The sequence below is a fragment of the Mauremys mutica genome, chromosome 11 (genome assembly GCF_020497125.1).
Source record: "Mauremys mutica isolate MM-2020 ecotype Southern chromosome 11, ASM2049712v1, whole genome shotgun sequence".
NCBI lineage: Eukaryota > Metazoa > Chordata > Testudines > Geoemydidae > Mauremys > Mauremys mutica.
In genome coordinates, this window is record NC_059082.1 from 20259117 (window position 1) to 20273556 (window position 14440).

General features: G+C 42.4%; 1 protein-coding gene across 1 annotated transcript in view; it reads left to right on the forward strand.

Annotated features, from left to right (window-relative positions):
• FBN1 (fibrillin 1) overlaps positions 1 to 14440 on the forward strand; it is a 213290-nt gene that overhangs the window by 185352 nt on the left and 13498 nt on the right. The window contains exons 52-61 of the mRNA XM_044979703.1: positions 2854 to 2919; positions 3647 to 3763; positions 3991 to 4110; positions 5172 to 5294; positions 5837 to 5968; positions 8297 to 8422; positions 9009 to 9215; positions 10907 to 11032; positions 11267 to 11389; positions 13567 to 13683. Of these exons, the coding sequence (XP_044835638.1) occupies positions 2854 to 2919; positions 3647 to 3763; positions 3991 to 4110; positions 5172 to 5294; positions 5837 to 5968; positions 8297 to 8422; positions 9009 to 9215; positions 10907 to 11032; positions 11267 to 11389; positions 13567 to 13683 (1257 nt within the window). The remainder of the gene's footprint in view (positions 1 to 2853; positions 2920 to 3646; positions 3764 to 3990; positions 4111 to 5171; positions 5295 to 5836; positions 5969 to 8296; positions 8423 to 9008; positions 9216 to 10906; positions 11033 to 11266; positions 11390 to 13566; positions 13684 to 14440) is intronic.

Genomic DNA, 14440 nt, shown 5'->3' on the forward strand with positions numbered 1-14440 from the left:
GAATTTCATCTAAACAAAATGAAATCTAGAAAGGGCCACCATAAGCTTGAAATCTAGTCAGTTTTTTAAAAAACTGTAGTGCTAAAAGTAGGTACAGCTATTACACTTGCCTCTCTGAATCTCCTTGCCTGTCTTTGTGGTTTTACAACCACATTTTCTTAATGCTAAAAAGTTTTTCTCCATCCTGTAGCTATGAAAGACTCAAATAACAGGGGGAATGGTGAAACTGATTATTCACTGCAGCCCTGATTTAGGATAGCCCTGAAGCACATGCTGCACTCAGTTAAAGTGTTGGTGTACAGTTTTTACTCAATAGACACTTCGGGAATTCACAGTGTCAGTGCTATTACAGTACAGTTATGTTACAGGTATATTAATTCAGAATGACAGATCGTGATTAACAGTATTACTATTTTCAATGATGTGTTAATGCAGTTCAGCTCATGAACAAATCATGGAGATGTTGAGCAGACCATACTCTCAGAAGCCAAGAAACAAAACATCAGGTTTCCCTGTTGTGCTATTTCTTGAAGGCTTCTTCCCTAAGTGTGGGTGATCAAATTGGCCTATCTGTGTACAAGCCAAAAGGGTAGAGTGAATTATAAAAGCATGGTGAGCTTCAGATCGTTTTCCTGAAGTGCCCGCACATACGTTTGTCCCAGTCTGAATCGTTCTCAGATGACAAGATCAAGGCTCAAGAAATTGCTTACAAATTTCTGAGCTTAGAAAACTTCCTTAGCATGGAGGATGCAGAAGTTTTTAAACATTGTATTGAATTCCCTAATGCATTCCGTCTCCTCCGTGTGAAATGTGCCCTTGAGCAGGCAGTCACCCTAAGGGTTATGCATCACTTATGTCCCATATTAAAGACCTACTTTAAAGGCGGGTGTGATGCATAGCCCTTTTGCTGACCCTCTGCATGGGGCTGAATTTCACTCTCTGTGAGGAACAGCTGGTCTGGCACTTGGTTGATTTTTAATGCTATTGTACACCGTTCTGTTTTGTTTCATTTCATTTTATACAATCTCAGCAAAATGTAGCCAATATTTTAAAAATAAGCCATAAGACAAAACATCTGCAACTGTCTCTAAAACTACGAGTCTGCTGTATTGTAAGCCTACTCCTACTGTTCTGAAGTACTTCAGAGTAGGATGTTACTCTGCGAAAGGATCTGTTATATTCTGAGTGTAGAATAGATAAATAATATCTCAAGGGGAGGCCTGAACTAATCTCAAATCCAAGACTCCACTTTCCTGCATAAATTTTATGGGTGCGTGGGGGGAGGGGTGGTTTTGGATTCAACCTCAAAGCTTGTGGGGTTTTTTGTCCTGGATCTGACTCAAAATCACCAGGGCCAACTCCAGGCACCAGCATTCCAAGCTGGTGCTTGGGGCGGCAATCTGCAAAGGGCGGCTGTCCCTGTTGTTTTGCCCCCAAGCAGCGCATGGAATTGCCGCCGTGAGTGGCGGGGGCAGTCCGTGCACCCTTAGGGCGGCAGGCGCGTTTCTGCGGTGGCGGCAATTCAGCGGCAGCTTCTATGTTTAGCTGAAGCCGCCGCAGACAGCTAAACATAGAAGCTGCCGCCGAATTGCTGCCACCGCGGAAATGCGCCTGCCGCCCTTTGGGTGCACGGACTGCCCCCGCCGCTCACGGCGGCAATTCCGCACGCTGCTTGGGGCGGCGAAAACTGTAGAGCTGGCCCTGAAAATCGGAAGGGTTCTATTTTCTGAATCTGACTTGATGGAAATCTTGGGAGCATATCCATTCTCATTACCTTTTGGTTCAGTGTAGTGGAAATTTATGATGATTTTATTTATTTTACAAGTGTCCAGAGTGTGCTAAGTGACTCATATAAACGAGGGGAAACCTGCTTTCCACACCAAAGAGTGGACAGCTACCTGATCTTGCAAGTCTTCTGCCATTAGATATCTTGCAAAAAGAGCTCAAGTGGTTTGTTGACATCAAACTAATTCTATTATAAATCTAAGCTGAACTGAGACAACAGCACCTCAGCCTATCTGTAATAAAATCAGTATTTGATGTATAAAAGGCAGCTATTAACCTCTGGCTCTACAGCAGTGTTTCCCAAACTTGGGACACCGCTTGTGTAGGGAAAGCCCCTGGCGGGTCGGGCCAGTTTGTGTACCTACCGTGTCCACAGGTCCAGCCAATCATGGCTCCCACTGGCCGCAGTTCACAGGCCAATGGGAGCTGCTGGAAGCAGCAGCCAGTATGTCCCTTGGCCTGCGCCACTGCCAGCAGCTCCCATTGACCTGGAGCAGCGAACCGCGGCCAGTGGGAGCCGTGATCGGCTGGACGCGGCAGGTACACAGACCGGACCAGCCTGCCAGGGGCTTTCCCTACACAAGTGGCATCCCAAGTTTGGGAAACACTGCTCTACAGGATTCAACAAATAGGTTTACAATCAGATCAGGTTGTATTTTCTTCAGAAATTTTAGTTACAAGGAAAAAGAACACAGTTATTGATATTTTACTGCTTTTCATAGAAATCTTTTACTTCATGTCTTCCATAAGAATAAAATAAAAAATTCTAATTGTTTGTAAGATTATATATGTACCTCATAAAAATGAAGTGAACATACAGTTACATTATATGTAGAGGAGTGTAGGTATATATACTTTATGTACCACATTTGAGAGACAGAGTGTGTGTGTGTGTGTGTGTGTGTGTATATGGACGCACACACATGCACGCCCTCTTGAATATAATATATAAATGAAAGCTGCCAGTCTAGAATGGTAAGAATTCATCCCACCATACGTTAAACTAATAATATATTTATCTGTAATTAATTGTTCTGACATGGTTTAACATACGTATTTCACTTACAGAGGCATTTCGTCAAATTTGTCCATTTGGAATTGGCATCCTTATTGGACCAGGGGATATACGGGTTGGTAAGTGATTGGTGCTCTGAATGTTACTGCAGGCTCACAACTCTAGTAGGCTACTTCCTGTCCATCAGCCACCCTCCCTTCCAAAGCCCTGGATTTGTTTTGCACAGACACTTTGCACGGAATTATTTATACAAATGTAAAATTCAAACGTGAACTTCTCTCCCACTCCATTAATTAACCTTGAGGAGACCGTTCTCTGTCTTAAATTATAATGACCAGACATACCAGGAGGAATCTGAAGAACCTAGAGAAGGAATCCAAGCTGCATATATCCCCTTCTTACAGGCATTTATACCCAGCTCAGCTGTGAGAAATTGTTTTAATCTCTTAGTATTGAAAACCACAGAGTCCCAATTCCCCTGTATACATTCTTGGGTCTAACTCCCTCCATAGACAAACAGCACTCTAGCTCAAAGCTTGTGGGTAACTTTTGATATCAGGAGAGTGAGATGGCTACTATATCATGATGCTTCCTCTCACTGGGACCCCTCCTAAGAAGGTTCTTTATCCAACCTTTAAGATCATTGCAACTTATGTGCCACCCTTGGAAAATTTGGCGTGTAAGTTCCTGTTGTCCCTCGTGAGCTAATCTCCTTTCAAATATTTTCATTGCGAGTTGTGGAATATTCAGTCCTAAATTCATGTTTATCATGCTAGATTAGTCTCAGAAATGGCATTTAATTAATTTCACTAACTATAGCCCTTTCATTTTTGTTTCTGGGCTAAGATGTGGATGAGTGCCTTGACCCAGAAAATTGCAGATTTGGGCAGTGTATCAACACGGATGGGTCCTTCCGCTGCGAATGTCCTTTTGGTTATATCCTTCAGGGAGCTCAATGTGTAGGTAAGTATAAGTGTTGTATTCCATTTTAATGGCTCCTAATTCCCCAAGTATAACAGTAAAGAGTAGTAGTGATAGATGAGACTCCAGTTTAGGACCCTTCCTGATACCTTGTTTTTAAACTCTGATGCTCGTGAATAATGAGGAATCCTTGCACGTGATCAGAGTCAGACGCTTGCAACTTCAGCCTCCTGTAACATGCATTCACGTCTTGTTTTAACTGCTTGCAGATACTGATGAATGCTCTGTTGGAAATCCATGTGGAAATGGAACTTGTAGGAATGTTGTAGGTGGTTTTGAATGTACCTGTGATGAGGGATTTGAGCCAGGACCAATGATGACATGTGAAGGTAAGACTCTCAAATGCCCGGGTTTTTCAGTTTCAGTTTTATGGTAAACCATCAGTAACTTCAGAAACAACTGATAAATTTTGAGGTGCCAAAGCAGGCAAACTAGAGATACTCTTGTGCAATGTCTCCAACTATCTATGGCAGACCTTAGCCTCATTCCCACTCCAAATACAGGCATATATATCGCTCCCGCTTCCCAATCCAAATGTGAATCCTTTTACCATGTTACCCTGTTTCTAACTGGAAAGGTAAGTGAGCAGCTTTTTCACTTTCTGAGCCTGTGCATGCTGATGGATTGCCCAGATGGGGGTAACATAAGCAAGTTCCGTTCAGGACCCTCTCCAGAAATGTTACTGATTGTATTCACTATGCATGCAACTTTGATGTGAGAGTTCAGACCTTCTGCCATAACCTAATTCTCTCCAGCAATGCACCACAGGGTAATTCTACCACTGGACTGGCTTGCGCCACTGTTATAAGCGCTTAGGGCCTCATCCAGCTCCCACAGAAGTCAGTGGAAAGATTCCCATTGACTTCAGCGGGAGGTAGATCACGTGCATAAACACCAGAATGTAGTTTTCTTCAGTTTACATGGCACATGAATAAATATGTTTCAGGCAATGTTTCCCCAATAAGGATAATATTTTGTAAAATGCAGGCTACGGAAGAGTCGGTTGTCTTGTTGGTAGCTAAAATAAAATGCCTAGAATCAACAACACGTGTAAGAGTGAACAAGATCTGAGGGCAGGTGTTGATTTAACACTGATAGTATTTTAGCAGTACAAAGCTGGAAACTACTCCCATTGCCAGATGGATGCTGCAGGCAGTGATTTCTGCTGCCTGCTCACATAAGGAAACCTAGGCAAGCAGGGATGTCTGTGGCCCTGCTCCTATGCAGAAGTGTTCAGTCAGTCAGTAGAATCACAGATCTGACAGTAAAAATTAACCTTGAGCAATTTGGCATCTCTGATTTATAACTAAACTAAACAACATACATTCTCAGCTGGTGTCTTTTGCAAAAGCAAATTTCACTTTGCATATGGTTGTTTGTCTGAATACAGATGTAAATGAGTGTGCTCAGAATTCTCTACTGTGTGCCTTCCGATGTGTGAACACCTACGGATCATATGAATGCAAGTGTCCAGCTGGCTACGTTCTTAGAGAAGACCGGAGAATGTGCAAAGGTAAGTTTTCATAGTTAGAAGATACTGTCATTTCAGACAGGTTGGGATATAGTTCTCTCAGTGCTAACAGTCCCAGATACAAATCCCCGGAGAGCCCTGGAGGGGAAGATTAGGGTGCCCAGATGTCCTGATTTTATAGGGACAGTCCTGATATTTGGGGGTTTATCTTTTATAGGTGCCTATTACTCCCAACCCCCGTCCTGATTTTTCACACTTGCTCTCTGGTCACCTCAGGACAGTTTACAATTTTGAGTGAAATTCTATGGCCTGCTCATACTATGCAGAAGTTCAGACTAGTTCATCACATTGGTCTTAAAATATATGAATCTATGAAAAGGGTAATAAATAGTATCAATGTAAAGGGTTTCCCACCTTAAGTGAAATCAGTTTCCCCCAGACCAGTATTTTTGGATTATTAATTTAGCACAGCAGAAAGAAGTTGTTTGTGATTTCACTTTCAAAACAGAGAGTTCATTATTGTGAGTTTCCATGAGAATCTCTCTCTGTAAGTATGTATAATTCTGCAATATGAACTCTTTCAGATCAGGATGAATGTGAAGAAGGAATTCATGATTGTGACTCAAAACAAATGGAGTGTAAAAATCTGATTGGCACTTACATGTGCATATGTGGACCAGGATATCAGCGCAGACAGGATGGTGAGGGCTGTATAGGTAAGTGAAACTGAGGTGTTAAACCTCTGAGTTTTCCCTGTAGAGCTGAGCTGAATTTCAGGTAAGAGCCAGATTCTGGAGAAAAATTGGCAATTTTGGATTTGACTAATAGCGGGGGTGAATCACTCATCTAGCTGTATCTGTATAATTGTGCCCATGATTGCAGGTAAAGGATCACGCAGAGCCTACTTCTCCACTGCCTTACATCTTTGATCACATATGGAAGATAAGTGTAAAATGCTACCACTATTGTTAGTGAATGGAGAATTTGAATCCGGAAGCATTGCACACTCTCTTTGCACAGAAGTTAATGCCTACACAGGCAGTAGAGCAGGAATAGGCAACCTATGGCACGGGTGCCGAAGGCGGCACGTGAGCTGATTTTCAGTGGCACTCACACTGCCCGGATCCTGGCCACCGGTCCTGGGGGCTCTGCATTTTAATTTAATTTTAAAAGAAGTTTCTTCAACATTTTAAAAACCTTATTTACTTTACATACAATAGTTTAGTTATATATTATAGACTTATAAAAAGAGACCTTCTAAAAACATTTAAATATATTACTGGCGCGCGAAACCTTAAATTAGAGTGAACAAATGAAGACTCGGCACCCCACTTCTGAAAGGTTGCCGACCCCTGCTGTAGAGAATCAGGTCTACAGGCTGGATATAGTCAAAACTCAGATATACCCAAAATTCAAGCGGGTGAAAACTAGAGAAGAGCAGAGAAAATGACAAACTTTAGTATTTCAAAATATTTTATCCAAAACAATGTCCTGTCTTCTGCGCTCTGCCTGCGAGTTACAGTCCCCAAAATGAGTGGTCGTTTTATTTAAGACAGTGTTTCCCAAACTGGGGACACAGCTTGTGTAGGGAAAGCCCCTGGCGGGCCAGGCCAGTTTGTTTACCTGCCGCATCTGCAGGTCCGGCCGATCGCGGCTCCCACTGGCCGTGGTTCGCTGTTCCAGGCCAATGGGAGCTGCTGGAAGCGGCGGCCAGTATGTCTCTCAGCCCGCGCCACTTCCAGCAGCTCCCATTGGCCTGGAGCAGTGAACCGCGGCCAGTGGGAGCTGTGATCGGCCAGACCTGCAGACACAGCAGGTAAATAAACTAGCCGGGCCCGCCAAGGGCTTTACCTACACAAGCGGCATCCCAAGTTTGGGAAACACTGATTTAAGATATGTGCCACGGTTGTCAGCCATGATTTAACATACAGACCGGTAGCACCAGTTGCTGCATGCATACTCATTTATTAAACGTGATCACATTTACCACTTGATAAAAATGTAGGAAGACACTATATTAAACTGTTTTTTTCAGAAATCTTTCTGTAGGACTTCATCTCTTCTGTAATCAGACATTCTGGGCCAGATTTTCAGATGCTGTGTATCACCACTGAACTTAACGAAGCTATGCTGATTTACAGCAGCCAATGGTCTGGCCCTGCCTTCTTTAATTATGTCAAAAAACAGGAAGAAATGTAGGTCCCTTCCAATGAGGTCCCTTACCCAAGAGACATGAAATATACATAAATTAGATAAATACTTTTATTTTCCCCATTATAAAGCACCATTATATAAAAATAGTAAATAATACAGAGCTCTGAGGTATAATGAATCACAAGGTTAACCATACTGTTTAATAAAAATTCTTTCCTAAAATACCATACTACCTTGCATTTTGACTGTAAGCAATGTTATGTCTGTATTGTTTTTAAACTATGCATGGAATCCAGGGGATGCAGCAATGGCTGCCAAATAATTTTTGAATGAATCAATAGCATGGAATATGATGCAGGGAAATCTTAGAAATAATGTGTGTGGCATGGGTTTACCTGTCATCTATTTAGATTAATCTAGCCCTTGAAACACTAAGGGCTAGTCTACACTTACCGTCCGGGTCGACGCGGTGAGTTCGACTTCTCGGAGTTCGAACTATCGCGTCTGAGCCTCAATGTCAGAGTGTTTAAGAAATATCATTGTTTATGTCTGTTTGTTCCATTTGATACCTTCCTCAAGTTTAACCAGTGAAAACGCACCATACTGGGTCAGACCAAAGGTCTGTCTAGCCCAGTAGCCTGTCTTCCAACAGTGGCCAATGCCAGATGCTTCAGAGGGAATGAATAGAACAGGCAACCTTGTTGCCCACTCCTAGCTTCTGGCAAACAGAGGCTAGGGACACTCAGAGCATGGGGTTGCATCTCTGCCCATCTTGATAGCCATTGATGAACCTATCCTCCATGAACTCAAAACTTCATGCTGTTTTTTCACTCCTGGACTAACATGTTTATGGATTTTATTTTTTGTCACATCGTTTTAAAAAAATACAGATGAAAATGAATGTCAAACGAAACCTGGGATCTGTGAAAATGGACGTTGTATCAATACAATAGGAAGCTACAGATGTGAATGCAATGAAGGATTCACTGCCAGTGACACCCAGAATGAATGCCTTGGTAAGTACCAAGTTAATGCTTTAGCAAAGCCAACTAGCATCTCCTTTGGTACCGGAAGTTTGCAGTAGGTTGGGATTATTTCACTGGTTAAGAATATATTACTATTTTTGCATAAATTTGAACTAAGTGTCTGTATGGTGGAGCCCTCTGTCACTAGGCACCATCCTGGCACTATATTCTTCCTTTGCTAATTGTACACTTGTATCAGTTGGTTAGAGTGCACTGGCTTATTATGAAAGCCTCCTATTGATTAGTATCAATCAGCAGGAGTTACTCTGTCCTTTTGTCTGATAGTTCTATTTTCGGTGAGCCCTTCTTCTCTTCTCTGGGTTCAAATGGAAGTGCATCTTTTCTAGGCACACGCTGACTTCACTCCTACCCTCTTACTAAATTTCTTGTCTCCTTTGTTTCCCTCAGACATCATGTTCTCTTTCTTGCTGCTGCCAGACTTTCATTCTCACTTCCACAGTCTCAGGGTTAAGTATGCTTCCCTTTCTTTGATATTCCTGTCTAAATTCCTATGTCATGACCCGCCCCTACAGCCATTGCCGCTAGAACTCTACTTGCAACATAATTTGTCTTTCAGACATCAGAGAGGGCTACTGCTTCACTGAAGTGTTACAAAGTCTGTGTCAGATTGGATCAAGCAATAGGAACTCTGTCACTAAGTCTGAATGCTGCTGCGACGGCGGGCGTGGATGGGGGCCAAACTGTGAGATCTGCCCCTTCCCAGGCACCGTGGCCTTTAAAAAGCTTTGCCCCCATGGCCGAGGATACATGACCAATGGAGCAGGTACTTCTGTCTGTAAAAGTTTAACGGGAAATCTGCAATCAAAAGACCACATGAAAACAAGAGATAAAGTATAAACTCCATTTGCTGCACCTTTGAGCACATGGAAATCCTCTATTGTAACAAAAATTGTGTCCAAATTTTCTGCAAGCTTTCCAATGGTGAGAATGCAGAATTTGCTGAGGACCTACATGCATAGGCAAAAAGGTATTTGAGCAGCCAGCTCAGGTGGTTAGGCACCCACTAAATCCCAAATTTCAGCAGGCTCCCCAAATCATTCGCTGGCAGGATGTACGTTTGTATGCAGACATCAGGTAATCAGGCACATGGACGGGCAATGGTGCTGAAACAATTTGTACAGTGGGGGTGCTGAGAGCCATTGAACCAAACTGTAAACCCTGTACATGATGGAAACCACTTCAAGCCAGGGGGTGCAGCAGCACCCCTAGTTCCAGCACCTATGTGGCCGTGGATGTTTGCACACTCAAATTTGAGCTTTTTGCCTGTGCCTAATGGAGGACACTTAAAACCTGGCATTTGTGTTTGGTGTAATTACCTGTTTGGTTTGATTAAAGATAACTGGACAAAAACATACAATGGACTTAATAGGATCTACAGTTAAATACACCACTGAGTACTCCAAATGACCCAGGGGACGTTTCAGCACAGTAGTCCCTGATGCTAAGCATTGGTGTTTTTCACCAGCTTTAGAAGTGTTGTTCCCTCCTCATCCCAAGATCATGGGCTCCTGCTCAGTGTGATGCCCCAGCATGCTCTTGGTTGGTGAGTTGCGTGCACGCACCCCGTGAACAGTGCTGGAGCCATGGAGAGATAAGTCCCATTTACCCCAATACTGCATCGTTTGGTGAAGTTTTTTTTCTAGTGTGCTGTGCTATCTAAAACACCTTGGGGAAGGAGAAGGTGGAAAACTTTCTTTAAAACATGCAGTATTGGAAAAGTGGGTCTTTAGCTTGCTCTAGGTAGTCCCCAGTGATGTTCAGTGGTGGTTTGAGCTGTCAGCAGCAAAGTTTATGCTACAGTGTTACACTCCGCTCCGCAAACCTGCAAGAAACATAATACCTAAAGGGTAACATTTTCAAAAGTGCTTAAGTCACTTTGACTTTTGAGGTAGGTTATTAAATACATAACAGCCGGATTTGTAAAGGCACATAAAGAAGCAAACGGGTGCCTAGTGGAATTTTCATAAGCACCTATCTGCATCTTTAGGCATGAAAATACCTTTAAAAATCTGCCCCATGTGATCTTTGAAAATGGGACTTCAGCTCATAAGTCACTTATGTGATTTTGAAAATGTTACACAAATTCACTTGCAAATATGCTGAAATATCCCTGTTAATTTTCTTTGGGCCAGATTCGTAAAAGAAAATGTGAGCTTCATCACTGGCTTAAATGGGAGCTTTAACAAGTCTTTTATTTGAGGTTCTTGATAGGACCTCCTACTCTGTTCATTTGCATTTAAAGCTTGCTCATTACATTTAAATGTTCAATTTACTGCATTGCCTAAATCCATGCATATTTTTCTTTCTAAAGATACAAGCCTCCTAAATGCATGGAGCATTTCATTATTTGGATGTTGCGTTTTTCTTGTCAAAGCACAGGAGTCTCACTGGAATCAGGTACGGTAATTTCCTATTATTTGTCTTCTCTCTGAATTTATATTTATTGCATTGCAGATATTGATGAGTGCAAGGTTATTCATGATGTCTGCCGGAATGGAGAGTGCATCAATGAGCAAGGATCATATCGCTGCATATGTAAACCTGGCTATACTCCAGATATAACAGGCACCCTTTGCGTAGGTAGGTTTTCCATTATTTTACACCTGCCAGTACATTACTAAAGAGATTAACTTGAATGGAAATTTCCAGGAATAAGAAATAAGGGTTTTCTTTCATCATAGGAAAACAAAACATCATGTGTTACCAGACTTTGGGGGAATATTTTTGTGCGAAATAATCTCCTGGATATTTTTAACTCTTCATTACAAATCTTGGTTGATATCGCCAAAAAGAGTCTGTTTTTTCTCATTTTAGATCTGAATGAATGTAACCAGTCTCCTAAGCCTTGCAATTTCATCTGCAAGAACACGGAAGGGAGTTACCAGTGTTCGTGTCCAAAAGGGTACATCTTACAAGAGGACGGGAGAAGCTGTAAAGGTAAAAACTGAAAAGGAAAACTTGACTGGAGGAACTCTACATTTCACAGATTTGACTGTATCTGCCCAAAGATACATTTCACAGACAAATAGCTATCCAGATACGTGCCAAGGGTCTGACTCTGGTGTAAATCAGGAGTATCTCCACTGAACCCTGCTGTCTAAAACTGGAGTAAATGTGAGAGCAGAGGCGAGCCCAAAAATATTGGAGACAGTTGGAATATTCCAGTAACTATAGCAGTGAATATTTTTTTAAGACTTTTCTTTTGCAATATTTGCTCCCTGGTATAAATAATTTTTCTTCTGATTTTAAGCATGTTGATTTAAGCCATGCCTTGCAATAATAATTTCACTTTAATTAATGCAAGTTATAGTAGCTCAGACTGAATGTTTGCAACAAAAAGATCAACTAGTTCTGCAATACACTGTCAAGCATCAGCAGTGTTTTAACTATGGACCATTCCTGCAGCACTGGACGAGAGAGGGAAATGAAGGAGAGGAGAATATTCTGTCTCCTCCGTTTCTTTCCTTGGCTCCCATCTCCCAGTAACCTTGGCATCATGCTCAACCCTCACCTTTCTTCTTTCTTCCACACCTCTCCTGTCTACAAAGCTGCCTTTTAACAGGAAGAGACAATAATTTAGAGGTTAAAGGCCTACTACAGGAGTGGGTGGGTGAAGTTCTGTAGCCAGTAATGTGCAGGAGGTCAGACTAGATGATCATGGTGGTCCCTTCTGAGACCATATTGCCTAAAGATATAACTGCTTTGACTCCACCAATTCTAAAACTCTCATCTGTGCCTTCATTTCTCCTCCCCTTGTCTAAAGCAACTCCCAGCTCCGTGGCTTTCTCAGGTCCCGGTGCCCTACAATCAAGCGCTCCACTGTTGCTGCCCACTTTCTCACAAGTCCCAAGAGGAACTACCAATAAACCTCATTTCTCAAACAGCCTCACTGGTGCCCCCATGCAGATCCAGTTCAGGGATATTCTCTGTCTCTCCTCCTCTCCACTGCTTCTGCTCATCTAGTAACCTGTCTCCTCTTTGTCTCTTTCTGCAAAACCATTGGTTGGAGAGACCTCTCTTCTGCAGGCTTTGTCATCTGGAAGAGTCTCTCTGTAGCTCTATATCTTGTCCAATTTCCATCTCTTTTCAAATTTCACCTTAAAATGATGACATTTTCTCTATCGCCAGTAATTTCCATTTTGCTCTCCCTTTGTTGCTGGCTTTATGGCTGCATGCTAACATGTATTCATCCTAGAGAACCAACTTTTCAGTGCTGAGAGGTGAAGCTCCACATGCAAAGAGGAGCTTGTGCAATTACACATCTGCAAATGCACATAATTTACTGCAACTGCATAGGCAAGTAGGTAGCTGTGTACTTAAATTCCTGTTCGCATTTGCAATATCCAATTTATGAGTATTTGTGGTAAAGGTGCACAATACTGTGGAAGCACCTTTGCATGTGTATTGAAAATTTGGTCCATAATTTCTGGAATTTATACAATACGCTATCTTCTGGCCCGTGTTATTTCATTCTGTGAAAGCATTTTTAGGTCAAATCTCCAATCCTGCAATGGCTTGTAGCTCCCTTCACATGTAGTCCTACTATATTCAAAAGGGCTCTGCATGCACATCACAGTCTGCACTAAGGGAACCCACTGCAGCATCATGGGCATCATCATCTGTCTGAATGATGCTACTACAAAACAAGTGTATGCTACCACTGAAGTCAGTTGTCTTCCAAAGGAGCTTCAGCAGGATATAAACTGTATTCTGCTGAAATGGGCTGTAATCCCAAAGGAACTATTTAAACAATAATGACAAAGTAAAATGGCATTTCCTATGCCAAGTTTGGAATTGCTGTTGTAACCTACAGGGGCTTTACTCACCGCTTTGATATTAAGGGCATTACTTAAATAAATCAAAATGTAATGTTACTTGCCTGAAGCTCTCCTGTCCCACTAGCTGACAACAGGCAAGGTCCTCTGACTGGTATCACGTTCTGCTCTGCTAGAGCACTGGGCCAGGCCTGTGCAATATACTTTTACGTTTTACTCTTCTACAACATATTTATATGTTGAACCGCTAACTTGCAGCCACTTCTCTCGGTGTCTACATTGAATGTCAGCACCTTGGTAGGGACTGAAAATGGAAGGAATGTTGGTTTACTCTTTCAGATCTCGATGAATGTGCAACGAAACAGCATAACTGCCAGTTCCTGTGTGTCAACACCATAGGGGGCTTCACTTGTAAATGTCCTCCTGGTTTCACTCAGCATCATACAGCGTGTATTGGTAAGTGACATTGGACGTTGCTCTTCATTAAGTGGAAACTCCCGCTTGAGGATTCTTATTGCATCTCATTCCTGACGGTGTTGTAACAGGATGAGGAATTCATCTTCCAGAAGAAAGGAGGTGCAGAAATGGAGGCAATTTATGCTGAATACTGGACCAGATTCTGCTCCCACTTACGCAGGGCAACCACAAAGGATGGAATTTGGCCTAATAAGTTTGTTGTGCAAACAGATTTCCTTTGCTGTGTCAGCTAGTACCAGTTATTTACTGTAGAAGAAACCAATATGTTTGTACAAAGAGCCACGTTTTTTTTAAACAGCCTCTATATTTTGCACCCGCAGTTAGTTGCTTGTGTAAATGAGAGAGTGTCAGTGTCTATATGAATGTGTTGCCGGCTCAAAGGGCCCGAGGAGGAGCAACAGCAGGGTTCGTTGCCCGGTGTGCGTCACACTAATTAACACACCAGGGTGGAGAAGCAAACCAAGTTTATTTGAGCTCAAAAAAGGTGCCAGGGAGAAAAAGCATTCTCAAATCCTGCACACACACACGCAGGCGGGGTCCCAGCATTTATACCCCCCCCTGTTTTTCCCCCTTTCTCCCTCCCCCTTGCAACAGTTACACTTAACACTATAATATAGCTTGTTAGAACTGTTCTCATTTGCATATTTATCTGTTGGCCTTGTCAGCTCAAGCACACGAAGACTTCTCCCCCTTTCCTCCCCCCCTTATCACTACTTTTGCTAGTTTAAGCAGGACT